At 36.9% G+C, this 27,899-nt stretch overlaps 1 protein-coding gene across 2 annotated transcripts in view; it reads right to left on the bottom strand.

The window, feature by feature from the left end:
• The window catches only part of SEPTIN7 (septin 7), a 61,027-nt gene extending 34,714 nt beyond the window's left edge, over positions 1-26,313 (bottom strand). For both annotated transcript variants that reach the window (XM_069007611.1, XM_069007612.1), the window contains exon 1: positions 26,211-26,313. In XM_069007611.1, coding sequence (XP_068863712.1) covers positions 26,211-26,220 — 10 coding nt within the window. In that variant the 5' untranslated portion in view covers positions 26,221-26,313. The remainder of the gene's footprint in view (positions 1-26,210) is intronic.
• Between the last annotated feature and the right edge of the window lie 1,586 nt (positions 26,314-27,899).

Raw genomic sequence — 27,899 nt, 5'->3', positions numbered from 1 at the left:
AGCTGAAAGGCAACAATCTGAGCTTTGGTATCCAAGCTTGCATGGAATTACAAGCCCACGGTTAGCAGCTGCAGTCCAGGCTCACCAAAGCTTACCTTGCTTTGTTTTCTGTGTTAGATGAAATAAAACTCCTATGTCTGATTAAGCTGTAGTCAGTCATACTGGAATGCAGCCTTAGAGACATTACAAGCAACAAGAAGTTGACAAAACTGACCTACATGGAAAATCTGAATGCACAAGCTCTATGTGAAGTAACTGGGTTGAAGAATTCAACTGGAAATGACAGAAGCTGCAGAGTTCCACGACAAATCGTCTACGGTTAAACCTCATAACCAGGATATACCTTAAATTTTCACAGGCTTTGACAAAGCCAAAATAAAGAGCCTTCAGAAGAGAAGAAAAAAACCATATTGCTTCAAAAATCAAAGCAAGAGGAACAGAAACCGTTGTGAAAAATGCTAAAGCACAATGCTCTGTTTAAGGCTAAGAAAGCAAACGTGTGACACCACTGCTGGATCTGAAAGAATTACGCATCCAGAGAAAGCTGCAGAGCTGGGCTTACTCTATGGAGGGAAACACAGGGATAAATATAATTGATTAAATTCCCTGATGATATTAATTATTTAAAAAAAGAAAAGAGAAAGATTATAAGAACATGAAATTTGTCATCTTTACTGCTGACAAGCAATTGTCCAGCATTTCCAGCACATAACTGCTAACATTTGCTGACTGAAGAATGAAAGGTATATTAATGAACACAGATCGCAGATTAGTTAGGCTCTTTCATTACTTGGACAAACAAAACCGACACAGCTATCAAAATGCTAATGAAAAAAAAAAGAAAGAGTGATGGGTTTTACTTAATCTTTAAGACTAGAACACTTGGTACAGATACAGGCAACATCTCAGACAGTCTGGCACGAATGCAACTTAAAAACAAGAAGCTCTACACATCAACTTGAGGAAAAGGAGAGAAAGGTGAGCACTTTAAGCAGCATCTTCCTCAGAACTCCACCCAAGTGATACATCTAAGGCATGAGTATCACAGAAAATTTCAGAAGGACAAAAACCAAAATTATTTTTATTTACATGGAACCTAATGAGTCTCTACAGAAGAGTACAAAGAGCACTTAGACTGACTTACTCAACACTTCATCAGCTCTTCCCCTGAATATTTACACTAGAACAGAATAAAAGCTACTGGAAGTATATTGAGTGCTCTCAAAATATCCCAGGTGGGACACTCTGCTATTAAGCAAATCCACAAAAATTTGTCAGAAGACTTAACTTTGAACATTTCTAGTGGTAGTAAAAATTTCTTTCAATACCTTATACCTTCCCTCTTGATGCCTTCTCTCTTTAATGTCCTTGGAAGCACTTTTTATAGCAGGCAGCACAAAGGAAACTATGTTATGACAAAACCCTTAACTGGCACAAGTGGCAAGAGGAAGATACAGATAGCTAGACAAAATTCTGCAAATTCACCCCAGTGATCTGATTTTTGTGGCAATAAGGAATGAGAAATTAGGGAAATGTTGTTTTCAAGTTGGGACGATTCTGCTTCTTTGGTCTGGTGTTAGCCAACCGAGGAGCAAGAGGATCCCAGCAATGTGCTATCCCAGATACACTGCTGCCACTTTTAAGCAACCTTGGCAAAATACACTAATTTGATACCTCAGTTATGTGGGGGTGGTTACATGCTTCTGTTTCCATAAGACAGCCTCCACGAGAATTGTAAAAGTGGGTATTTTAGCTCTAAAAAAGGGTGAGAAAGGTTGGAATAAGCTTGTGTTGTCAAGACTACACCCTTTTTAATATGGTAACAGCTGTTTTGCTTAAGTGCTAAGCCATTGTTTCCAAATTGCTGCCACCACAGTTCAGTTTTCTAATAATGACTTAGAAGAAAACTGAGCTGCTTTTGTAGACAACAACAGAAACATCTGTTCACAAAGTGGAAAAGAAAACAGACAGGTCTGATAAGGTGGTATCCTAAGACCTGTCCAGAGTGCTTGCTATGTTTTGCAGTGGATAAGTCTGAAGGACAGTCACAGGAGGTGGACCAGAAATCCTTCTGGAATTCCTGCCAGCTACAGAGGACACAGCCCAGAGCCAAGGACACTGAACCTAGCAAGTCATAGGCTTGTCCTTTACAGAAGGTGAGAATGATAAACAATGAGTTTAATCAAGAGAGATACAAAACATAATTCTTAAAATACTTTTTCATATAAATTCCTAAAACATTCAGTCAAATACAATGCCAAAAAAAAAAAAATCTAACTTGGTAAGTAAGTGAAAATCTGACATGCTCTTTTCTGTCTCAGTGCCTGCTGAGTTGCAGCTATTGTTTTCTGCTCTGCCTGGCACTGATGTAGCAAAAAAGTAGTAAATAAATACTTGTCAGTAGTCAGTTTCCTCTAAATTAGCAACTTTATATATATTCTACACTTTTACCTGCATCTGCGTCTTCAAGACCTAAAAAATAAAGAAATCTTGCAATTTCTTCTCCACTGCAGTGTAATGGTACCCCTTCAACTTTTTAATACAAAACACCACAGTTTCACCTCATCTTCTATTTCAATATTTATGTTACACTAAGGATGGGTTTCACTGTGGACTTCAAAGTTAAGTGCCTTAATAGGGCTAGAAGGACATGAAATAGTCTAATAATTTCTACATTCCTTAAATTACAACATGAGGATATCACCTTTGCAGTACTATGGATCTTCATTTCCTCTGAACTTCAAAATCTGAACTGAAGAAGCTTAATGTTGCTCTCCCACAGCAAAAGTCTTCCCACACCTCTGCCATCTTTAAAAATTCATTTGAGCAATTATCATATTCCTATTCAAGTTTGTTGTCCAAAGTGATATCTCAGATACATATTTCTCCTGAAATAGTCATTTTAGTAATGAGACAAAAAAAATTCAGTTAAACTTCAGTGAGGCATGGAAGTCCAAGTGAGATAGACCTGATTAACATGTAGTTATTTATTGACAGTTTATATGTGAAAGCTCCCCATTTGATAAAAACTTGGAGTCATCTGAAAATTCATACTACTAAGATTTCCATACTCCACAAATGTTTCATTTGGAAACACACACCCTGATTCAGAAACACACAACTAGTTTAAAGCTAAGATTGCACTATACTAAAGAATGTGTCATTTACAAACATTTAAGTGGTACTTTTAAAACCAAGAACAAATACTTGCCTTCATCCTACACCACACTGGGCAGCAGCTGCAACAACTAATGCTTAAAAGTAGTGTCAACTCTAAAGCATGTCACCAAAGTAGTTATGTACATCCACTAATACTAGCTGATCTGATGCAGGACTTAAAGCTGAGCAGTGCTACAGGTTGTGCTCTTCCCTTGAGCTCTCAAAAATTTCAGATACATACAGAATTCACAAAATATAGTTTTTAAGCATTTATCTAGGAATATTTTTAAGTTCCACCCTACAAGACTGACTTATGCATAGCCTCGTTTAGTATTTTTAGTAGGAAGTTATCCATAGGATAAGCTGCTCTTCCAATTAGAGAAGTCAAAATTCTTCAGGGAAAAATATCTCAGACAAACATAGATCCTTTTTACAACCACAACATTACATAATGCTCAAAATTTTTACTCAAAACATTAGTCCAATGCAACCAAGGCACATTTTGACAACTTTCTGAAACAAATGCCTCACAACTGTCATATCAACGAGTACTGCCACCGCAAAAAAAATTAAATCCCAGCCTCCAAGCCACTCCTTTGTGCTGACACAAGATTTTCCTTTGCCCTGCTGCAAGCAGACTGAACAATAACCTTCCTTGCAGCTCCCAGAAAACACTCCAGCTGGATTTGCACACTAATCCAATTCAGGCCAAGTGCTGTTAGTTCTTTCAGCAGCAGCATAGACTTAGGCCAGGTTAAAATCTGAACTTCAGCCTAGAGGCACAGCTGCTATTGTTGGATCACAGTTTTTCTAATTAAACCAGAAGGACTTTAAACTTTATAAATGCCACTGAGGATATTATGATTTTTCAAGTGCTTAAAAATTATGAAGAATCATTTGCATTCTCTTACTCATGCCACTGACACCCTCAACCTCAACCAAATATTCCCATCCAAGCATCTTTAAAGGGCTGTCCACTACATTAATAAACAGCATGAAAAGAGAACTTCAGCATCTGTAAAAAACATCAGGGACTCAGGAAAAAAAAAAAGCTCTACAGAAAAACTACTCAAAAAGAGGCTGGCCACATATGGAATGCACTGTATAATTTTTTTTCCCCCCTCACTTTGTTCTGTTTTTCATTAAACAAGCAAACCTTTTAAGTTTTGGGATTTTTTTGTGTGGTTTTTTTGTTTGGCTTTGTTTGTGTGTATTTGTAATTTTTGTGTGTTTGGGTTTTGGTTTTTTTGGCAACATAAAGTACTCAAGTCTTGTTTTCCTAAAAGCCACCATAACCTGGTCTATGAAAAACAACTGACAAGTGCACGACACTTAAATGAAAATACTCATTCAAGTTTGACAGTTTTTAAAGATGTGCAATTATTGAAAAGCTAGAAGAAAATGAGAACACAAACCTTGAAATAAACAAGTCTAATAGTGAACCCAGAGCCACAATAAATAATGTGGTTTTCTGCACAGTGTTTCATCCATTAACATCTGTGATGCTCATCATCCATGCCATGTTCTGATGGGAAACCTCTCTAAGGACCCAGCAGCCTTGGAGACAGCAGCTCTAGTTATTTTCCAGTAGTAACTTTATGCTGGTCATGTTACAGATCTACCAACATTGAAGTGATCTAAGGAAGACTAGAAAAAGACAGTTTGCCACCATCACATTCGTTGGTGGAAAAAACAGCCACGGGAAAAAATCCACTGGTATTGATATGAAAAAAAAAAAAAGCAGCCAGATGACGTACAGAGCTCCAAAGAGTTGTATCTAAGGCACTGACTGACAAGGAATTTCCACTGATTCTAATAGTTTTGAAAAGGAAGATGCAAGTCTGGGTTTTTCCTAGCCATTTCCAAACGCTATGACTTGTTGTATAACAGCCTTATAAAAACAGGGGTAAACAGGGGAACTTTTACAATTTCAATAACATCAGTTATTGATCAAACTCACTATGATGAAAAAAACAGGGTGCTTTTTTGTACTTGAATACCTATAAGTGTTATTGAAAACTCTGTTCCCAAAAGTACAGGCAAGACAACAGCGAAGTCAAGATCACAAAAATGAAGACATAACTAAGCAACCTAAAGCACAGGGAATTAAAAGGATGAAGCCAGCAGATTCAGTCATTATGCTGCACTGTATGGTGCCTCAAACATCAATACCCATCCAAAGGTAAACCAGCATGCAGTCAAACACCAGAATCAACAGAAAACCTGGGGCTGGAATGAGGAGAACTGTGAGAAGAGAAAGTTGTAAGTCTTCAAAAGGTACAAGATCGTTTGAATAAAACTGAAAAATAAACTGCTAACTGTATCTGAAAACAGCAGCTACACACAGGCAGCCCAAACCTATGCTGCTTCTGAACAAGACATCTCAACAGTGAGGCACCTAAATCACGCACACTGGTCCGAGAAAAAACAAGGCCAAAGTCCCAAACTGAGTATATACTGGGAGAGCAGCACCATTCACCCCAGCATCCAGTTACATGCTGCAGAGAAAACAGTCCTGCAGAAAAATCAATTGGAAAGCTGTGGAAAATGGTTTTAGGCAAGATTTGAACTTCAGCAAAAATACGTTGCGCTGAGCTGTGTTACAGGGTACATCAATAAGTGCTCTGCTCTTCCAAAAATAAACTCACCATAAACAACCACAACAAACTTCCTCTTTGTATCATGTGCTTCAGGTTAACTACTTTTTACAGTTTGATCTTAATTCTTCTATTCTGTAAAGATCAAGGTTGGCACTATCACCCCTGCAATACATTATCTTTCCTTCCAGATTTCCATTAAGATTTATTTTTACCTCCCCACTCATCTGTGATAATGCTTCATTTGAATTATAGGCCTAAATTTCTCCTGAGGTAATTCAGGTACTGAAGACAACAGAAATTATTTGTAATTGGACCCAACTTGCTACCTGTACACCAGTTACAACTCACAACACGTTCCACCCCCTCCATCGGAGATGCAGGGCTGTAATCTCTGTCACAATGCTGTACTGTTTCTTTCAACCACATCAATAAATTCAAAAAGAAATAAAAATTATCCTTCTCTGTTAGTTGACTGCCCAATTACTGGAAAAGGAGTATTCAGAGGGCCCCTAGTCCCCTGCAAAAAGAGTATGAGATGTGGATTCCTGTCTTGTCTAAGATTTAAGGGTTTCCCCTTTCCCCATCATGATCGCAAGCTGTGCCTTTTCTGCTGCTTGAAACAATCCTAAAGGACTGGATGCAAAGTTGGCATATTTCTGGGTCAAAATTTTTCCTAAAACTTCCCCAGCTCTGATTCTGAAAGGAGCCATTTAAAAGTAAACAATGAAGATTTAAACGGGAACATTTCTTGAAAAATAAAGTACTTCAACTACCACTCCTGAAGTCCTTGTACCAAGTGTACTAAAGGTACTCCAACAAAATACATATTCCCAGGTTGGGTTTTTTGGTTTTGTTTTTTCTTGGTGGGAGGGGCCCACAGTGTTTAACTTGAAAGACATTTCAGTGAATAAAAGAGATAATTACCATGACTGGGGAAACCACAAAGTGACCGGGATGCCATCTTTCAGTCCCAAAGTATGTCTTTTTAAAATTTCTTATTTAAGTATAAATAGCCCACAAAGAGCTACATTACGATCTCTAATGTGATAAACAACTGTAATGGCTGCAGCACAGGAAGAAACAGAAAAGCCATTTTTAGCTATAGTGACTCTGATACAAGATATGCTTTTAGCATTAAATTTGTTACTTCAAATCAGGTCAGATCTGCTCCATGCTACATTCATTTCACGGCATTTGTACAGTAGCACAAAAAAATTGGTCAGATTTTTAAGAGATTTTCACTGACTTCTCTTTGCTGTCAGAATCAATTTCCTTATCTTAAGGATCATTATGACTATAGGCCTTTACTTAACAAATATTTGCAAGCTCGTCAAGTCTATTACAGACAGACCACACCTATGTTCCTGCATCTGTCTTCAGGCTTACTCGACCCTCTTGAGATGTCACAAACGGGAACAAACTGGGGTTGGGGGAATCATTAAAATCCCACCATCCATCAGAAAGGAAACAGAACTATCTGCTAATTTCCTCATTAGGAAAAGCAAATGCAGCAAACCCACAGCAAGACTTAAAGTATTACCTGTTTATGTTAAACACCTTACCATTTATGGAATTAAGATGAATAAGCTTGAAGCTTTTACCACTGAGAAGTTTGCAACACTTGACAAAGTAATCTATCAATAAAATGCAGTCAGAACTGCTCTGGCTAATTCAATCTAATTTGAAATGTTTATGTTACAGCTTACACCCTGTATGTTAAATGTGTCATGTGCTTTTATGGTTTCTCAGAGTTTTCATACACAAAAATCCCCCAGACTTCTAAAGCTTGCACTAGACACCTTGCTTCCTTTTATCCTTTCAAAGAAATCAGCCTCACCTAACAGAAAATATGAACTACTTCCTACATACAAGAAAAGCCAAACACTACCAAATTTGCATACAAAGCTGTACTACAGGAACTAAGACTTTACTACTACACCTAAGGCCACACTTCTACTGGAAACAGCTATGCTCAGAAAAATTGCCCTCATTTGTAAGCAGTTATTATGGGCTTAATTGCAAGTATAGACTTATAAAAAGGTTTATAAATTGTATTATTGCACATGTTATTCCACAACTCACAAAACCAAGTTTGGTTTTCTAGACACCAGTGGCCATCCCTTCCTACCAGACAGTTAACACAGGTTCCTCCTTCAGCCCTCTGGACTCTCTCTTCCTGGATGAAAGCCTCAAGGCAGATAGACTGAATGCTAATCAGCAAATGGACCCTCTTAGCTGTAATCCTTGACAGGACCTTCTGATTTAGTATTTTTTCTGAAAGAAATCGAATTCACATGCTGCCAGACTGTCCCATGATATGAATGAAAGCCCACTAAATGGGCATAACTGGGAGATCTACTTCAAAAACTGAATTGCAGATGCAACCATCTAGCACACAAGTGAGACTTGCTAGCCAGTAACACTTGTGCTAACAAATTGTCCAACTAACACCAAATGTAGAATAGAACAAGCTTATTTATATTCTCTCCCAGGGAGAGAAAGTCACACAATTCTACAAAAAATGTGCAGCAACAGCATCTATATAATTACCTGACATTTCTAGTCTTCAGCACCTTTTTAAATACTGCGAGAGTCATTGAAAGATGGTAGAATAGAAGGGATCTGAGAACAGACACCTTGATCACTGTGACTTCCATCCACAAGGAATAACAAGTATTCTGGTACCAGACAAAATGTATGGGGACAAAATAGCTCCAGTACTTAACACAAACATCTATAATCCTGAGTTTGGCTATCAAAGGAGTAATTTTAAAACCTGAATGCAGAATACCTCCCCAGTCGCAAGGGGCTGTTTTGCATGATCACTGTTGCTGGCCTTAGTTATCTCAAAGTTTTTTCCTAGATACAATATCTAATTATAGGGGTATAATTTATATTCAGTCCAGAAAGGAAACAAACCTCCCTTCTCCCCCTTTCCTCAAAACTTTAGGGTCTGTCTTCCCACACCCAGAATTGGGAGTGAGGAAGTAAGCTTTGTTCAACCAAACAGGAACACACCCAAAACAGTTTTTTCCTTATATTCTATTTTCTATGTATCTATATTAATGCTTTTGACTCCAGCTTCCTTACACAGAGCTTTGCTGTTGCTCTGTTTACTCCTTTTCCCTTCAGGTGCAGAAGCATTGTTTCATCTACAGCAGAACAGCACTCTCTAGTCCTCATCCCCTCAGACAGCTTAAAGCAGCCACCAGCGAGTCAAGAGACATTCCACCGACCCCACCAAAACACAGTGCTTGGTTTGCACAAAACCACAAAATATTCACACAAAATAGAAGAGATGCTCCCCCTTCCAGAGCCAAAGCTGAGAACTTTAATAGCTTTGGTGCCTTGGAGCATAATTACTGGGAGCAACCCATTGACTCTGCTATTAGGGAGGGACTAGAAATTAGTTCTATTCAATTCTATTAATGAATCCCACTCAAGAAAATAAACCTGAAAGAGTCTACATAAAATCATGCAATTTTTGCAACCTCACTTCTACCCTCAGAGATTTTATAGCCCACTGAATACATTTTATTTACAATTCTAACATTGGTCCATTGATCCAGGCAGCAATATGCTGCAGAATATGGTTAGGCTGTTTTGAGTAGTATTTTGGCAAATGTACATGAATGTCTTAAAAGGAACTGCATCTAGTACCTCTGGATCTTAAAATTCTGAAAATGATGGATGACACAGTACATAGCAAACACACTCCTACGTGAAACGCGTCATTATATAACAGATCTCACGGACTTCACAAAAAACATATTTGAGCACATTTTTGCATACAAGTCTTATATAAAAGTAAATATATTGGTACTACTAAAAATAAAATAAAAAAGCCCCACAACATTGCAGCTTTTAAGTCATCTTTATCTTTTTCATTTACTTCTTTCCACAATCACTAGTGGACCTAGAGCATAGTAGAAACACTGTTTTTACAACTTCAGTGCATTTAACTGAGAAGGATCAGCATTAGACAACTACTACATTTCATATATAATCCAACAAGAAGTGCCAAGCAAAACATGCCTGTGACAAGGCAGAAAGCTTTTTTAATTCATCCTGTTCAGAGCACACACAACAGTGCTTAGTTTTGATTTATGGTCAATGCTGACTACTAATTAACAGGATTACAACTGAGATATTAAGAAGCCTGTTCTGAAAGGCAAGCTGGAGTAGTTTCAACAAGCTTGAGTAAATTATCAACATCGTACAAGTCATAGTCATTATGCATAAACTCAAATATGGCCAAGAGCAAATAGAGACATGCTGAAAATAAATCCTAAAAAACACCCAAAAATCTTTCAAAAACAGCATTACACAACAACTTATATAAGCAAATAAAACAGGGAAGGTTTTACTGCATTTTAGCAAAACTTATTTTTTATATTAAAAAGGTTTCCAACAAAGTATTCAAAATTTTCTTTGCTACTCTGTAAGACTCTTAAACAGCCAAAACCCAGAACCATAATTTCCATATCCAGGTTTTGTTTATTAAAAAAAATACAAACCCCAGATCCGATACTCAAGGTCTCTATAACCAAATGTGATTGGGATTACATGTCTCAAAAGAGCTGATGAAGACAAAGAGCTTCAGAATAGCTTCACAGATTTTTTTGCACTCTTTTCAGCCATCTGTAGTTTGAGATGGAGACTTCAGATTCAAGCAACCTTTGAAAGCAGTAAACTGAACCAACTTCTCAATGAGTTAAAAAGCAAGAAAACCCTTCAGAACAGCAGCAGTCAGCAGATCCATAGAATGATTCGGACCATGAGCAAATGGACGCTACATCTGTGCAAGAACCAATTCCACACTTAACCTTTTGCAGTCTCTGTCTTTGTAAGACGTGAATCATATGAGTCAGAAGAAGAGATATTCTGAGGATTACTGCATGTATTTAGTGATACTAGACGACAGAGAAGGCAGGACCAAAACACATTTAAGGCTTCAACAGCAAACACCCAATGAACTCACACATAACAAAAGTGGCAAAAAAAGCTTCTGATGAAAGAGGTAGGAAGAATTCACGCTTTCAAAAATTCCCCATGATACAATAATCAGAGCATTTCCAAAAAGTTCAAGTGGAATATAGGGAATTGCATTGATTCTGAACAGTGTCTATGCACAAAGTCCCAGGCACACCTGACTCAAGTCAGACATCAAGCCTTCCCTAAAAAAAATATGCTTTGTAACAAACTGTTAAGTGGCAACTCATTTATCCCAATCTTTTAGGGAAACATGGAACATACCACCTCTACTTCACAAGTCCATGATTCTAAAACGGTCTCACCTCAAAGTTTGATCAAAAAGTTTGATACTGCTGCAGTATTCAGCAGATTCAAGATACGAGAAATCCTTGTGGGGCATGGGGTACTACCATCTGACAACTGCTTTTGGCATACTGCAAGAGGCTGAACAGAAATTCACTTGTCAGCAGATCCAACCAAGGAAGAAGGTTCTCCATGAGCCACAGCTCTCTGCTGCTCCTGCCCACCTTATCACCAGACAGTCACATGGTTTCCAGCTCTTCAGCAGCACCCAGTGCTAAATCTGGATCATGGGATTCAAACCAAGAGGGCAGCACACAGCAAGTATATCTGTTCTAGTCACATTTTTCCACCTTTTTATCCATGGAAATTCAATTACTAATTATTTTTGCAAATCAAAATTTACATCTCAACACTAAGAACAATACAAGAAGTTTCCTTTGTCCCCTGTTTTCACCTTCCCCTTCGGTACTTTCCCACCTTCATGCCCAGCGTACCAAGTCCTCACTTTCTCCAAGAATAGCTCAAAGAACCACAGCTTTTGCTTGCTGCTAGAAGCAGATAACTCTGAAGCTATACGCATGCTTTGACATATGCAGTCACTTTGTCAGAATATGTGGAAAGAGCTAAAAATGTTTTTGAACAGTAAGTAATAAAAAGCCTTCCGGAAAGGGTTCAAGCGCATCAACAAAAAAGCTGCAGCCAGAAACATCAGAAACAAGATCACTACAATTTACTGGACATGAAAGAATGCTAAATACACTCAACAGTACTGCTATGACACAGCAGCTTGAACTAAACAGGTAGAAAGGCATGCAAGATACAGCCTTTGATCTTCTATTCTCAGAAGCATAAACATATTCAAGATACAATTTAACCAAGAAGTCACATGTGAACATCTACAGAAACAAAAATAGTCTTTCTAGTTATCTTAGTCTTAGATGGAAAATAAAAATTTCTCTTTTTTTTTTAGGTTTATTTTTAATTATTTTAATGACACTTCATTTAGAAGCTTCTCATTGTATCAAGAAAACCCAGCTGAGTTTACATATTTTTGCATCTCTATGTAACAGAATCTACCATAAAACTTCCTCTACAAAGAGGCTTTATATAAAAACCAAAAAAGGGGGATCAGCAAATTGAGGCTGCAGCTTATTATAATTAAGAGAAACTGCACATTTCTGTTTCTTCGTAATAAATAGGTAACATTAACTGAGTTGTCCATGTCACTCAGATAATACTATCAGTATATGTGACAGCAATATCTGACATGAAAAAACCCGGATATTTTAACAGGATAGATGCTTTGCGGGGAAATATACAGCAATTACTGCCAATCTAAATTGGGCATATACACCCACCTCTCTAAAAGACACCACAATCTGCAATATTTCTGTGTCAAAGTTGATATTTTACCTTTCTGTTGAGTTAAAAGTGCTAAGTGGTTCTCTCTTCCTACCCAAGAAGAACCAGCTTCAAGTTTCATCTGAAGTTTATGGATAGTAGGTTTGTTAGAACAGTAGGTTTGGTTTTTTGCAGAAACAAAAACATGCAGCCTAAGATGTGACAGTTCTCTAGGATGTGACTCTTCTACTTACCTGCAAAGGTGTAGTTCTCAGCAGCTAGAGAATTAGAAAGCAATTTTCTGCTTCATATTAAAAACCTACAGATAACATGAAAAAAGCAAAGCAAAAAAAAATCCCACTGCTTTATTAATGTTTGGATATGGGCATTTTCTCAAGAAGGAGCATTCCATAAAGCACAAATATGAACAGCACACAGAAGTTATGAAAAGTCTCCCCAAAACCATCAAATGCAGTAAGAAAAGAATCATCTTTCCTGAGGCTAGAGCCCTAACCTGAGTGCTTATTTCTGCATTTGGCAAGCTGAGGATATCCTAACCTTAGTGTGATATATCTACATGAAACCACTTAGAAATATGCAGACAAGTAAAACACTCAACATGTTTAGTGAAGTAGTGAAGCATGGTTACTGGGCTTTTCTTTAAATCATTATTATTTCATTGTAATAATTTACTTATTTAAATATTAATCATATTCAACATGAATTAAATTGTTGGGGTTTTTTTAAGCTGGCAGTTTTAAGGAAACTGGTAAATACACATATTGACAAACACAGGCTTATTTGAGTAAGCAGAAAAAGTTCTCTGTATCTGCCAGCAGTTCATCTTGATAGTAACAGGGAAGCCTTTGTTTCCCAACTTTTCAGTGACAAGAAAATCCAAAAAAGACACAATAACGTGTCAGTTTTAAGATGCTAGAGAAATAATCAATGACAGGTTTACTCATTAATTGCGTTATCTTTTCTGTAGCAGTATATTAAAAAGACAAACACCAAAAAAGGTCTTCACATTCTGCATATCAAAATTAGTGTAATTCAAGTATGAACTGTCATTTCATGCCATTAAATCAAATGCTAGTTTCTATTAATTTCTATCTATTTTGAGGCAACTCTATTTCATCTTTGGCTAAAAAAACCTACTTTTGAGTAAAGTATTTTCATTAACCAGATACTGTGAGTGGCCTAACTTCACCTGATTAGCAACTGCAAAGCATGTCAGGACACAAATTTAACCACAGATTCTAAAGAGTGTTAGATTCACAAAGATTTCAGAGTCCTATAAACTATCAACATCTTTCATCTTCCTGAGCTCTACTTCCGGTTGAAACAATATAAAAGCATTTCTGCAGTTCAGCCTTTTTTGAGGCAAAACTAACAACCTCAATGGTAAAATGAGAAAGCTGAATGGCAAAGATACCTTTGCAGCATCTCATGTAGAGATTTGTCATGGGAATGAGATGCTGCAAAGGTATCTCTGGAAAGGCTTGGACTACTGAGTCCGTAAACGGATTTGACAGAAACATCTGTCAAGTAATTTTAATAATCAAACTGAAGAGCTTATCTTTCACCACAAGTTCAAGAATGCAACTGACACCAGATCACTATCATCAAATGTGACTCCAAAATGAGACCTTGCTTATTTTATCTAACCCAGTCTCCTGAGAGAGGACAAAAACAGATGTTCAAGAAAAAGCACATCAAAGTGCTTTGAACAGGAGCTGGACCAGATGACTTTTGAGAGATTCCATCCAAATGAACTATTCCATGATTCTGTAAAAAGGCATGCAAGCAATTAGTGATGCTTCCTTGAAATATCACTGACCTCCCCCAAAGTTTATGGTGCTAGTTGACAGAAATCTTTATTTTGACCTTTTAACAACATGCATTCCAGTAAAGTTATAAATAGTAAACAAGAAACCATTAACAGCCACGCCCACACACTATTAAACTCAAAATTTCTTTCTCAAAAACCAAAGGCACAGACTTCAGCGAGGCACAAACTTTAAGCAAGAAATGGCTGCTTAACACTTATTTGCAGGACGGCTATTCTGAAGCCTTTTAAAAGAGCTCTATAGATGAAGAGTCAAACTGCAGGAGGCATGTAATTGGAGACCTCTTCATCTTTACAGAGAGTTGTTTTCTCCAAATTAGTACCATGTCATGATTTCAGCTACTGTCATTATGACGATCCCCTTCTGATTTCCTACTTATCCTGCTGTCTGTATCTTTGTCTGGTCTTTGTCAGCCACTCAACACGATTTAAAAGGCACTAGAAATACAATTAGAGCATTCTACACTGTGCCCCAAAAGCAAATTACTTCTTAGAAATCAAGGTTATTTATAGAGGGGAAAAAAACCAAAACAAAACCAAATAGAAAACTTCAGATGAGAGCCAAAATAGGGAAAAAGAATGAATACATATATACTCACACACACACAATGCCTAGAAGTTTGTCTTCTGATTACATAGCACAGCTGCTGCCTTGCATGGTAGTCTCAACTCCTTTCTAATTAGACAGGTATCTAAAAATGTGATGCAATTAGCTGTAGAATAAATGCATCTACTGTTACTTAAAGCAAAAGCTGTTTTTGAGTAGAACCTCAAACAGTCCAAGTATCTGCAAAGCTCATAAAATACTTCCACTGAGTCAGTTTTATTCTACTCAGCTGTCTGAATGCTTGCCATTTGACATAAGTCAACCAAAGCAGATAAATTCACAGTCAAATAAAAATTTGGACACTGTCCTCATTTCAAACCACAGTCAAACACTATATAAAAATCATACCTTTTTACTTATTGTGTAGACTGAAATAGCTGTGATAGTTCAAGCCAAAATGTTTCAATTTGACGAATATTTAAAGCTAAAATCTGGCCCAATCATCCAGGTCTCAACTCATTTCTCTGCATTCAGTCTCTAAAAACTATCTGATCATAGAATGACTTCATTATTAAACAAGAGTGGCTAAAAGGATCAAATTGTACAGAGCAAGAATTTCAGAAGCACACAGTGTTTTTCTTCTTAAGAATTCAGTTTTTCAACTACTAGACTGTGTTAGTCTATTAAGTGGATTAGTAAGTACCATGCATTATTGGATTAAGGCCTACCTGTATTGTAGCAGAAGTGGGTATTGATCTTGCAAAATCACTGATAAAAGACATTGCCCTGCAGTGGTAATTGGCTTAGATTTTTAGTTTCAGTTACACAGGAAGAAATAGGAGACAATATATATCCTTGAAATAATCATTCAAATAAAAATTTTACGTACTGTAAGATAACAACAGAATAAAAACTGAAAAATTCCAGCACAACTTTACAGAATAAGTGAATGTAAAATGCTATTTTTATTGATACAGCAATCTACATATAGGAGGAGTTTTAACAGAGCAACCAAGATCATGCTCTTCAAGGTTTGATTTTGCTGGAGTTTCACACAAGTTAATCAACAGGCCACAAATGGTGCTGCCATGGAACATAGGTGGGGTGTGGGACAAGCAGCTTCTTTTGTCCTGCTCAAACCAACCCTCTGCATCAGTTCCCTCACACAGGCTTCAGAGTACATGGAAACAAGGTGGTTGTGATTTCATTTAAAGCTACTTCTTTCTCCATCAGAAGTTTCATATTAACAAAGCTACCTCTGCCGTCTTCAGAGCTGGGAGTGTCATACACTGGACCTATATAAAGAGATTATACTATTTCTTTACATAACTTCCATTGCTGAGAGCACAGAAGAATGGTTAGTCACAAATCTGTGCAAACATCTCAAAAGGTTTCTACATTCCCCAAGTCTTTGGCCAGAAGTCTGGAGATACAAGGTTAGAATCTGGTGACCAGAATGTTCAGAAGGGACATCCCCTTAAAAATAATTACAATTAAACTTGAATATTACTTTATGTTGCTAACCTGTCAAGCAAAACACCATCACACTTCTTCCAAGACCCAAGAAAACTTGTCTTCAGGTCCTTTAAAAAGCCCCTTCTGTTATTTTTTTTTTGTGCAGTCTGATGTGAAGAGAGGATATTTTTACAGCAAGGTATTACATGAATTGCTCAAAGGGCTCTTTGATAGACTGTGCCAGTGTCATGAAAAACCTTTTCTGGGATGAAAAAGAAAGCAAACCAAATAATGTTCATCAATGGCAGATGAAAATAGCTAATAAGGAAAACAGTGGGGCAAAAAATAACTGGAAACTGACAACAAACTGTCTCATACATCAAACCAAGGAAGAACAGATGGTAAAAGAGAATTGCTGACTTTCAAGACAAAGAAGTTTACTCTCAGAAATTCTCCCTTTAAACCCTCTAACATGGATCAGAAACTTTAACAATATCCTGTCATCAGAAAAATCATGTAGATGTGAAGGCAAATTAATGGATCACAGTTTAGAACGGACAGAAAGTAAATGTTTTACAGATTTACATCATAGGGTTTAAGGAGACATTTACAGATGAAATATCAACTAGCTCTTTACCAGATTATTATATCAGAGGTGAACCACCCATACCTTTCATGAGACAAACTCAGAATATTCCTGAGATTCCTCCCTACCATGCTTTTGAATACAACACATAGTATTTGTATCTTGAAAGATAGAAGACATAGGAACAATCAATGGATGTGTGCAGTGAATGCCCTATGTTACTCCATGCCACTTGATTTTAGCATCAACAACTGCTTATCTGATAATATATACTTCAGCAGTGGTTTGTTTCACAGTTCTTCAGTTTAACACAGTGCTCATGATCCTGTACTGAAAAGTGTTCCACAGACATCCAACAACATCTTTCTACTTCAGACCATTGAATTACTATTTTTTCACTATCTTGACAACAGAAAATAGGCCCACGATTCTGGATTAGCCCATAAATTCAAAATTCAACATATAATGACCTCAGACTGCAAAACTGCTATTTTAAAAGGCACTGCTGTTTGCAGTTTAAGATGTCACATGGGAATGCTCCGGATTATTTTCAAAAAAGCAAGCTGTCACCTTACACAGAAAGCAACACCACATATCCCAGGCACTAAAACAGCATAGCCAGATGTTGTTAGAACTGACACCTGATGTTTTTATCCAGCCCACATTCATCCGTGTCCTTCCATTGCATTGCTTCTTACTCTGCAGAAGGCAGAGTTTAATTCCCTTGAATCACAGACTATTTTTGCCTTTCTGAGGAAGCCTCTGCAGCATTAAACACATTTGTTTAGACTTCACAGGAGAAATTTTATGACCAGAAGGACCAGAATGATGCACTTTGTATTAACTTTGACAGACACATGGTTCCAGTTACAAGGTATCAGCACACTTCTAGCTAAGGTTCCATCTGTGACCAAAATCAAAGCTTCACTGATATAAAGCTAGAAGTGATAGTGAAATTAGGAAACCAGGACCCTCCAAAAAAAACTTTCACTTCAAGTTTAACAGAGGGAAGGAACTACACAATGGCATCATTACAAACTTAACACAGCTTAAATCAACACTGACAGAAACTTAGTACCATCCCAAGGTAAGACTCTCAGAGTTCTCAAATTTGTGCTCTTGGTAAACTACCTACAGTGAAAAATTAGGATGAAAGGATGACAAGAACTCGAACACAAAAAAAATAACCTGATGAAAAAGTCAGCTTTAGTAGTCTTTCTCTCCTCCAACCACTGATAAATCTAAATAGTCTGCCTTAATTATGGTAAATGACTGGAAAATACCATCAGATGCACCATAGGAAGCGAGAAAAAATATTATTAGAAGATATTAATTCTCTTTAATAAGAGAAATTCAAGACAAGAGTATGGTAAAAACTCTAATTTATTGGTAAATGTGCTCAGAACCTCAACAGAAAAATATCCCAAACCCAAAATGAAACAGTTGCATATGACAGCCATAGTACATAAAGAAAAATAATGGAAAAGGAAGAAAAATTATGTGTTTCAAATGGACTGACAAGGAAGATCTGAACTGACTGTTGCAAAATCAGCCAGAGGGAAAACAATCATATTGAATCACATTTGATGGGTCACGTGGGCTTTACTACAACTGGATATTTAGACCACAAATACTCCATCCAAGAATATCACTTTGGTTACAATATGAACCTATACTTTAATAAAGTTGTCAGCATTTCTTGATACAGCAGGCAAGACTAACATTTTCAGCCAACAAGAAAAGAGAAGCAGTTTTAAACACTTACAGCATATTTATCGATAAAAAAACTGACTCCGACTTCGAATCTTGCCCTAGGCTTGTAGCAATGATGGCTTCAAAATCCAGTGCTGCAGTATTGTGGCACCTGATTATCCAGGGCTAAGGAACTGGAAACAGTATTAATGTGACTTCTAAGAGGTCACTGCTTACAAGACATGCAACATTTAGTTCACAACCTACCCATGCACATGACAGCTCAGAACAATCTGTTGAGTAGCACCAAACAAGTGCCAGCCACTTGATAATTTAAGAAATAAAACCTATCCATTAGTTTGGTACCTTCTCTGAGTTCCCGTTCACACATTACTAATTATCCTTACTCTAGTATCAAAATGCCAGACCCATTCATTTCAACTAAATTGTGACCTAAAAACCTGTCATCAACAGGAACAAGGACCAGGTTCAAATGCTGATCTCACCATAATGAACAAGCTTACTGCAAAAAATTAAGTATCAGCAGAGTAACTGTGTGTTTGTGTGCACGTGCATACGTATCTGGACACGTAAAATCAACAAGCACATTTTTATTTAGAAGTAAACCAGAAAACTGGTAAGGTAGGAGAAGAAAAAAAACCACCTGGAACAAAAATATTTATGCAGTTAGGAACACAGCACAAATGGCCTGAAGGCAGCTAATACTGTGACAGGATTGATTACGTAGGGAGCCACCGAAAAAACCCACAAAGCTTCAAAAGTGAAGATGACACCTACACACTGCAGAGCACAGTCTCTCATTAGATGGTTTTAATGAAATTTCCTGAATTCATCTATTAGAGACCCACTAAAATAATTCCCAGCATTTGTTATGAGACTGACAAGAAAATGATATATGGAATAGAAAAAATAAAATCTTTGCAACAGAATCATCACTTTTTTAAAAAAACACAAGCCATTTAGATTACAGGCAGATTTTTGCCGAATTATGAGTTCACATCCACTTGGAACACTTGGAAGTAGAAGTCTCTTCCCACAAGAACCTCTGCCAGTAAACAAAGAATTTTAATAGAAAAATTAGGATCTGACCAAAATACTGGCATGTGAGAAACAGACCAGTTACATTTACAGACAATCAATATACTAATACTCAGTACTTAAGGTTAGTTGTCAGAACTTGAGTCATGTAACAGCAAGTATCCAATAAGAAGTACCTTACTGTAGTTGGCTTCCATATAATCTGCTCAAGAAGCTTTGCATCCAAACACTTAATAAGAAAATAAAAATCCAAAGGCTCTTTAGGAGTTATCCAGTAAGCACTACAATTCAAATAATGTTGTAATTGCAAACAATTAAAAAATGAGAATTGAAAACCAATCCTATTAAATGCCAACTTTAGTTCTGTTCATTTGAATCTTTAAGCTACTGCAGAGAGGAAAATGTTTAGAATGAGCTTAACAAAAATTAAAATCAGCGTTTTTTTCCTACTGAGTGATCAAAAGCCACTATGCTGTAAGCAACTTGTGAAAGTATTTGAAAAGCTATAGTTTCTAGATAAGCTCAAACAGGTAGACTAACCGAATTTCCTTGACAATAAGTTTCAAGAATAAGACACTGTAAAAATGTTTCTCTTCTCCATCAGGTTTTAGACTTTGTGTAGGTTTCTTTCCCCAGCACTAGAAAAAGGAACAGGAAAACTCCACAAAAGAGGTACGAGCAGCAAGTTTGTTGCCAACTGTAGTTCACTGCATTACAAAAGAAAGAGGAGAGGAAAAAAAAAAAAGAAAAAAATCCATCCATAAACCAACAAAAAAGTATGAGAGAAGATTTTCTAACTGAAGCCAACTATTCACATGAATATATACTTCAAACTCCCATCTGAAAGTGGGAAATCATGTAGGCCAGTAAACTCACTGTTAGGTTACTGATCTTTCACATCTTGAAGAAACACTTATTTCTTCATGCAAGATTTTCGGAGTTCATCTATTCTGCCCTCTCAAAAAAATTTTATTAACCTCTTTCCACAAAAAAAAAAGTGACAGGCTATTGATGAGGCATTACTCCAAAACAGAGATTGCTCCAGAGGAGCATGTCATCTCTAGGCATGCACTGGCTGCATTCTGAGTTCCACCAGTTTTCAATTTCTTTGGGTTTTACCTCTGCCAATTCTCCTACATTCAACCTATTTTGCTTTGGCATCCCTATCAGGTACATGTTGAAGTACTCAGCCATCAATTTTTATACTTTGTAGGCATCATCAGTGGAACACAATAAATTACTTCTTTAAAGAATTCTGTAACCTTAAAAACACTCTTTTCTATATCTATACTTCATGGAAACCTCATAATCCTTTCAACAGAATCCCTGCAACTTAATTTTATTTTTTATCTAGTTTTCTAAAGGAGCTATATCTACTACACCACAACAGCTGAACCCAGACTTCAACATTTCTTTATAGAAAAAGTACCCTGAGAACTGGAAGAGTGCTGTCTAACCCAGCCCCAGCCCACAGGCATAGCAGTACCAGACAGGCAGTCACCATGCAAGGAGCCCAAAACAGGCTGCAGCCAAAGACGTACAATGGCACACAGGACAGTTTTCAGAGAATGAGAGAACTAGAGGAATTCAAGTATTCTGAAGAAGTGAACCTACAGGGGAAAAGGAGGCAGGACACATGCAAGAAATCTTGCTAGTTCTTTTCCATCACATGCTCTTTCTCTGAAAAAAAAAAAAAAAAAAAAAAGGACTCTACTCCAGTCTTGTACACCAGATTGTACTCTCTCCTGGCTGTATGCACAAGGCACTGTACACTCAGCAATGGCAGTTCATGGATTCTAAGCTTCCAGGTCACACCAAAGGACAAACACCTACTCAGATACCATGGTAGTAGAGAGACACAACTGAAACTTTAACTAGGAGCATTTCAAATCACAGCAGATCAACAAGAACCGGCAACATCCTGAAACAGTTCCTACTCAGTTGTACTGCCCATCCACATGTTGCTTTTCATTTACTTATTCCTCCTATCCTGCAATAAATGATTTTGCTCCTGGCATTAAAATTGAGGGAGAGTGAAGAACACATATCTGTGAGTAGCTGAGTCTCTTGGTAGCACTGGTTGTCTTGATGAATAAACTGCTCCAGAAAGGGAACAAGTGAAGGGGGTAATTCTAATCAGAACACCATGCATCAGCAGAAGATACCAGTATTAAACCAGTCCAAGCCTTCTTCAGTGAACATTAATAGTGGTGAACAATGAAATCAGGGTGTGCTGCTTCTTTAATGTAACTTCAAGTCTTGCAAAATACAGTTCTTCTCTTTGCATCCATGCCAAAAAACCATGTTTAAACCAAAACACTTGAGCGTGCATATAATTACAAATGAAGCACTCCAACAATATTGCATGGCATTTTCCTTTAAGTTGTAATCTACAGGTGATCTACAAGGCTAAAGCGACAATTTGAAAACAAAACTGACAATTTACTATAGCCGAGGTTTCAAAACAACTTTCCAAGTCAAAGCTACCAAACAGTTGCTCAAGAACTAGGAACTGTGTAGAAAAGTCCTCTGGAAAGCCACTGAACTGTAAGTGCTCTGTACTTTGGAAATCAGATGACTTTAAAAAAAATAAAACCTACATGTCCAACTTCTAATGCGAACTCATGAAGCTTGAACACTTTGAAATATGTATCTCTAGGAAAAGTCACCACAGACATACATTAGTAAGTACATAAAGTCCATAGGAGAAAAGAATTTTTAAAAATTATTACTGTGCATCTACTTGGGTGTTGGTTCAAATCACATTGCCAGCGTCATTTCAATACAAGAAAAACAAAAGAGGGATTTCCTGACTCAGTGCTTAGAAGGAAGATACACTGAAAAATAACTATTTGTCCCACAGCTCATACACACTAAAACAAAAACACACACCCACTACTTAAGTAAGTGTAATTATACTAATAAACAGACAGAACTGCAATTCCACAATTAAGACTTTCTTTAATTGAGAGTTACTAACCACAGTATTACTTCTGGAAGTTTTCTTTTCTAAAGCATCTGACTTAAACATGTACTTTCCTCCAAAAAAGTACAAACCATACAGCAGAGAAATACAGAGAATACTCTTCGGATTTCAGACAGACTAAATATTTATGTAAGGTTCTCAAGTATTTCAGCAACTATCTTCTACTTGAAGAGATTACACAAGAGTATGAAGGAAGCAGGCTACCAAGGCAAACTTGACATTTTTTCCACTGCTGAGCTTTAATGCTTCAGATGTAGACTTAGTTGCTTTAAACCACTGCTTAAATGTCTTACTTTGAAAGCCATCAAGAATGGAGCTCAGTTAAATGCATATTTCTGCCCACTTTGTTATATCCTCAGAGGAGGTGCATGTGAGTTTTTATTCTGCAAAATCAACTTGTTGCAAAAGCAGCATGATTGAAACTACTACTTGAGAATAACTAACATGAAATTGTCCCATGAAGATTAAAGACAAATCAACGAAAACTGATTAATAAGGAAAACAAAGGGCTATCTCAGTCTTCAGTTTCTCAAGGAAAGTTTATAAACACTAACAAAAGAACCAATACAACTTAGAGAAAACAAACACAGTTTGAGATAGAAATGTCAAAATGTTTATTATGGCTAAATAATACAGAGTAACACCAGTTTCTATTAAGGTTTACTTTTCAATGATTCTTAAAACATTTAATACAAAAAAGGTATTTTGACATCCACTCTTTATACCTGTATGTGTGCAGTTCATAATCACTTCAGCCCTTAGTTACATTTAATGTAAACATGTAACACCTGGAAAACAGCAACTACACTTAGAGAAAAGAGCTCACTAACATTACAAGCCGCAAATACATTAATCCTACCAAGTCCTGACTCAAAAGAGCGAGTTACAGGACAGAACAGTGTCCACATCAGTCCAAAGCAATGCCACCAACCAACTTAGCTCAGATAAGGAGGAGAAAACCTGTTCCAGAAACCATTCTCTAGGCTATTCAACAACTACTCGGCCTTATGCATGCCCACATTTAAATGCCTACTCTCCAACTTCACTGGCACAAAGAAGAGCAGGAAGTTACCACAGACGGCTATGGGGCAGCTCCATCAACTCCAGGGCAATCACAGTAACTGGGGAAATACGCGTTTCATGGAGTACATTCACACTTTAGGCAAAGGAAATGTTCTGCAAAACTCATCTACTTCCCTGCAAAAATTCTTACTGGAAACATCAGATCTGTTTGATGCTATACTTACTACTTGCTCAATCACAAAAATCTTACACTGTTAAACTGAAAACAGAATTATTTCTACAGCAGTAGAAACATAAGACAGCACAGCCGTACTGGCAAATCCCCCTAAACACTGTTCCGGTGAATCCTCATGCTACAGATTCCAAAGACAAAAAAGCCAGATGTAACACTATGCACATCTATTAAGTTTAACTGATAATTCCAGACTAATTGTACAACAGGAAAACAGTTTCTATACAAATGCATTAGCCACGATATCAAGCCTCATGGCCACCTGAAAATAGCTGGACACAGATCACAGACCCCAAACATGATTTGTTTTCTTCATTGTACCTGTTTAGCAACCACAAGCATTGTTTTTCTCTTTCTTCCTTTCAGAACAAATGGGTAACACACTGACACTGAGTACCTCCAAACAAAGCATAGCCAGCAGATCAGTAGTTGTGCAATCTGCAACAAAAGGTAGCCATGCACACATGACTCTTAGTAGTAGAAGGAGCAAGAGAATGTTTTTTATAATCTCCAAGATTCTTATCTTTCCAGCAGTGACCATACACAGATAAGCAATACATTCTAACTTTTAAACTTTACCAAGTAGACTATAGATCCATTTACTATTACAGAATTTTATCATTATGTCAGCTAAAGACTGCACACCAAGTCATTACCACACTACCTCACAGGATGAATACAGCAATAAAGAATAACAATTCTAGCAATCTACTTGCAGATTATATTACAGTGCTTACCAACACAAGTGATCAGTAATACAAGAACTATTTCATCTTCATATTTAAAAACAAACACATTTTTTCAGGGCATACTATTACCAGGCACTTAACTTTGAAACAAAGTAATTTCTCTACCCCACCCCTTCTCAAATGTCCCCAGAGTACCAAAAGATCAGCTATCATTTTGTTTAAACTCTCACTGTCAAGTATCTGATTTCTATACTTGGGGGTCAAAAGAAGAGAATTAGTGGCTTTTTTAATTCAGGAAAATACTGCCACATCTCCTAGTAAGCTTCCAGACATTGGCACAGATTTCCATGCAAACAAATGAATTCTCAGTAATAAGCACAAAAATAGTAAAACTAGTCAACATCTCATCTTCAATCTAATTTTGGACCAATTTTTCTTCTTGAGGGTCACAATCTTCTACAGCTTTCCTAAATGTAATTGCTTTAAACTATACTACAGGAAAACAAGAGAACATCAAGGTAATTTTACAGACTTTCTCCAGTTCTAACACATCCCTACATCTACCACTTATGAAGACAGTTTCATCCCCTCCTCATTCTTACCTATCTGTAGATAGCAGAAAACCAAATTTTACTTTAGACTTTACAGTTTAGTACCAAATAATGATATGTACTTGGATGCTAGACTATAAAGGAACCTGTCATCAAGTTCCATAAGAAAAAAACAACCCTCAAATTTGAAAATTCTAGCTCACTTTTGTAATGAAGAGATCTACAATGAGCTTTCACCAATTTGCCCTTGATTTCTAATTCTGTCAACAGTATTATTATGTTACATGCTACATGTACATAAAGTCTGCACAAGATATCCATTGTGCTGATGACAAAACAAAGCACTATCAAGCTAGCCAAATTACAAAAGATAAAGCCAGATAACAAAGTGACAGATGGCTATTATAAAACACTTCTTAAACTATTAGTATTATTTTGCTCATTAGCATGTCAAAACAGGGTCACATACCCAGTAGCATCAGTTACACACAAATGTACCCAACTTTACTAACAGTCTATTATCATAAAACTACTCAAAAGAGCAAGAAAAAATAAAGACATGAGATGTCCTAGCAGTAAAGGTGACAAATTTGGGTCATCACTGAAGCCTAAATGAACTGTTCTGAATGGTATTACTCATTCCTACTAAGGATAATTTCCTATTTTCTGTAGTCCATAGGGAACAAACTGTTTACATTTGGTTTTCTTTGCAACCAAACAAACTAGAAAGGTTTGTTTAAATAAAGCTTTGATTTTTGGTCTGTGGCCACAGAAATGCAGGATATACAGGATCCTACTGCCTGGTTATGTACAAGGTTTGCTGTGTTGCACTCAACCACAAAACCAGCTCTTTTTTATTCAAATGAAAATCAAGTTCAAATTACTTCTGTCATACTTGCAAGTAGCATTTTAGACCAGATCCACACCAAACTGTTTTCTTATGACTGTATGAACTATACAGTTCTCATAATTTACTCGTCTCCTCACCAACTTGCAGATCAGACATGTTCTTTTTAATCAACCTAGATTTATCAGTCTAGCAGGGGAAGATCCATGTTTTCTCATGAGATCATGCAAAACATACTTACATCATTATCACAGATTTTAAGAACTATGTCAAAACATTTCTAATGATCAACACTCAAAACAAAGAAACAAACTTACCTACTACCATGAGAGTGAATTCAAATCCTCTCTTCACAGACTTTCGGTAAACTTGATTTGGAAGATTTGCAAACCCCACATATCCTTCAAGGTTCTTCTGTTGCTAAAGCAAGAGATATTCAGGAAAGAAAAAGTTAAAAGGAAAGCATGTAATTTCTTAATTGGCTTGTATTCTTAGTTATTGAAATGTTCACTTCATTTTCACATGTGTAGAAAAGTGCTATCTACCCAACCTCTGAACAACCCAAGCTGTCTACATTCAAGGCAGTGAAATGAACTGCAACAAAAAATAAGAAAAAAAAAATTTTTTTGACTGGATAGCCAAAAAAAATAGCACAGAAAGTCAACTATACAAAGAGTATTTTGAGCAAATACAATTGTCATATTATGACTGCTTGTACAAGCACAAAAGTGTGCATGTGCAAACAAATTATAACAATCAACTTGGTACCAATGCCCATTTGAAACACAGGCCAGCAGTATGAGTGCACCTTTCCTGTACTTCCAAGTCATGGTGGTACTGCCTCAGCATGATGGGAACCAACCTGACACCTCTGCTTCTGAGTCACACATCTGGAGGCCTTCACATTAAACCAGACCTACGCTGAAGCAGCATGCCTTGCAACAAACTCTCCATAAAGGTAAAACTTCAGCTGCCTTGTACTCTGAAAAACCTACCCAAAATAGTGCCTACTGGGAAACAAGGGCAGAATTTTGGATGTTAGCCATTACTTCTTCCCACCACACTAATGAAAATGCTGGAGGTGCTTAAAATGCCTCCTCCTCACTGTACTAGACCCAGCAATCTTTCAAAGATCAATTCTGCTACCTTTGCACTACTCTTCCAGCACAATCCTGCAACTGTTTATTAATGAAGCAGGTCTGAGGATTGTCTTATGAGATTGGACAGTTTAGACATTTTCCAAAGAATATGAAAACACTTTCTTGACACAAATATCTACTTAAAGCAACACGAGGCAATGCTTGTCATGGAGCAATGATTTCAGCCTTTAGGCTTTATGTCCATGCAAAGTTGAGAGGATGTTATGTGATGGTGATACTGCCTCAGAGTTTAAGAGAGCTGTATATATCCACACAGATGAAGTGCTGTCTACAAGTTTAAATTCCATTCCCTAAAATTATCTTCATGAGCATAGAGGAATTCTAAAAAATAATTTGTAAAAAAATTTTTTACTACAGGCACTATTGCCTCAGAACTTCTCTGTATGGGATACAGTATGGTTAATTTAAGTTTGGTATATGGTTGACTCATGCTTATTTTGAAATTTTTTCTTTCTAAAACTGACAGAATAAGCAACGCAGCAATAACTCATAGAATTTTCAAATAAAAAATATTTTTTTAACTAAAGCAAGGATATAAAACCACTATTACCTTTAAAGTATTGAATGCAAGAAGAACTAACCTCTTGGCAATCCAACAGCACTAGTCAATGAATGGACTCTCTGCTTTAAGCCATACAACTGATTTCTCCATTTGGCAGATACACTATTAATCTCAAACAAAGCTACACCACTGCAAAGATTAAGTTAGAGATTCAAATTTAAATATACACAATGCAACAAATGTTATTACTTCTCTAGATGTAGGAATCTTTGCATCGTGTCATCAAGGAACTTTTTTAAAGCAGCTTTTTTTTTCATTATAGCCTTTGGTGCAGCTATAATCTC

This window comes from Aphelocoma coerulescens, chromosome 2 (assembly GCF_041296385.1).
Source record: "Aphelocoma coerulescens isolate FSJ_1873_10779 chromosome 2, UR_Acoe_1.0, whole genome shotgun sequence".
Classification (NCBI taxonomy): Eukaryota; Metazoa; Chordata; class Aves; order Passeriformes; family Corvidae; genus Aphelocoma; species Aphelocoma coerulescens.
This window is presented reverse-complemented; position numbering and strand designations above follow the sequence as displayed.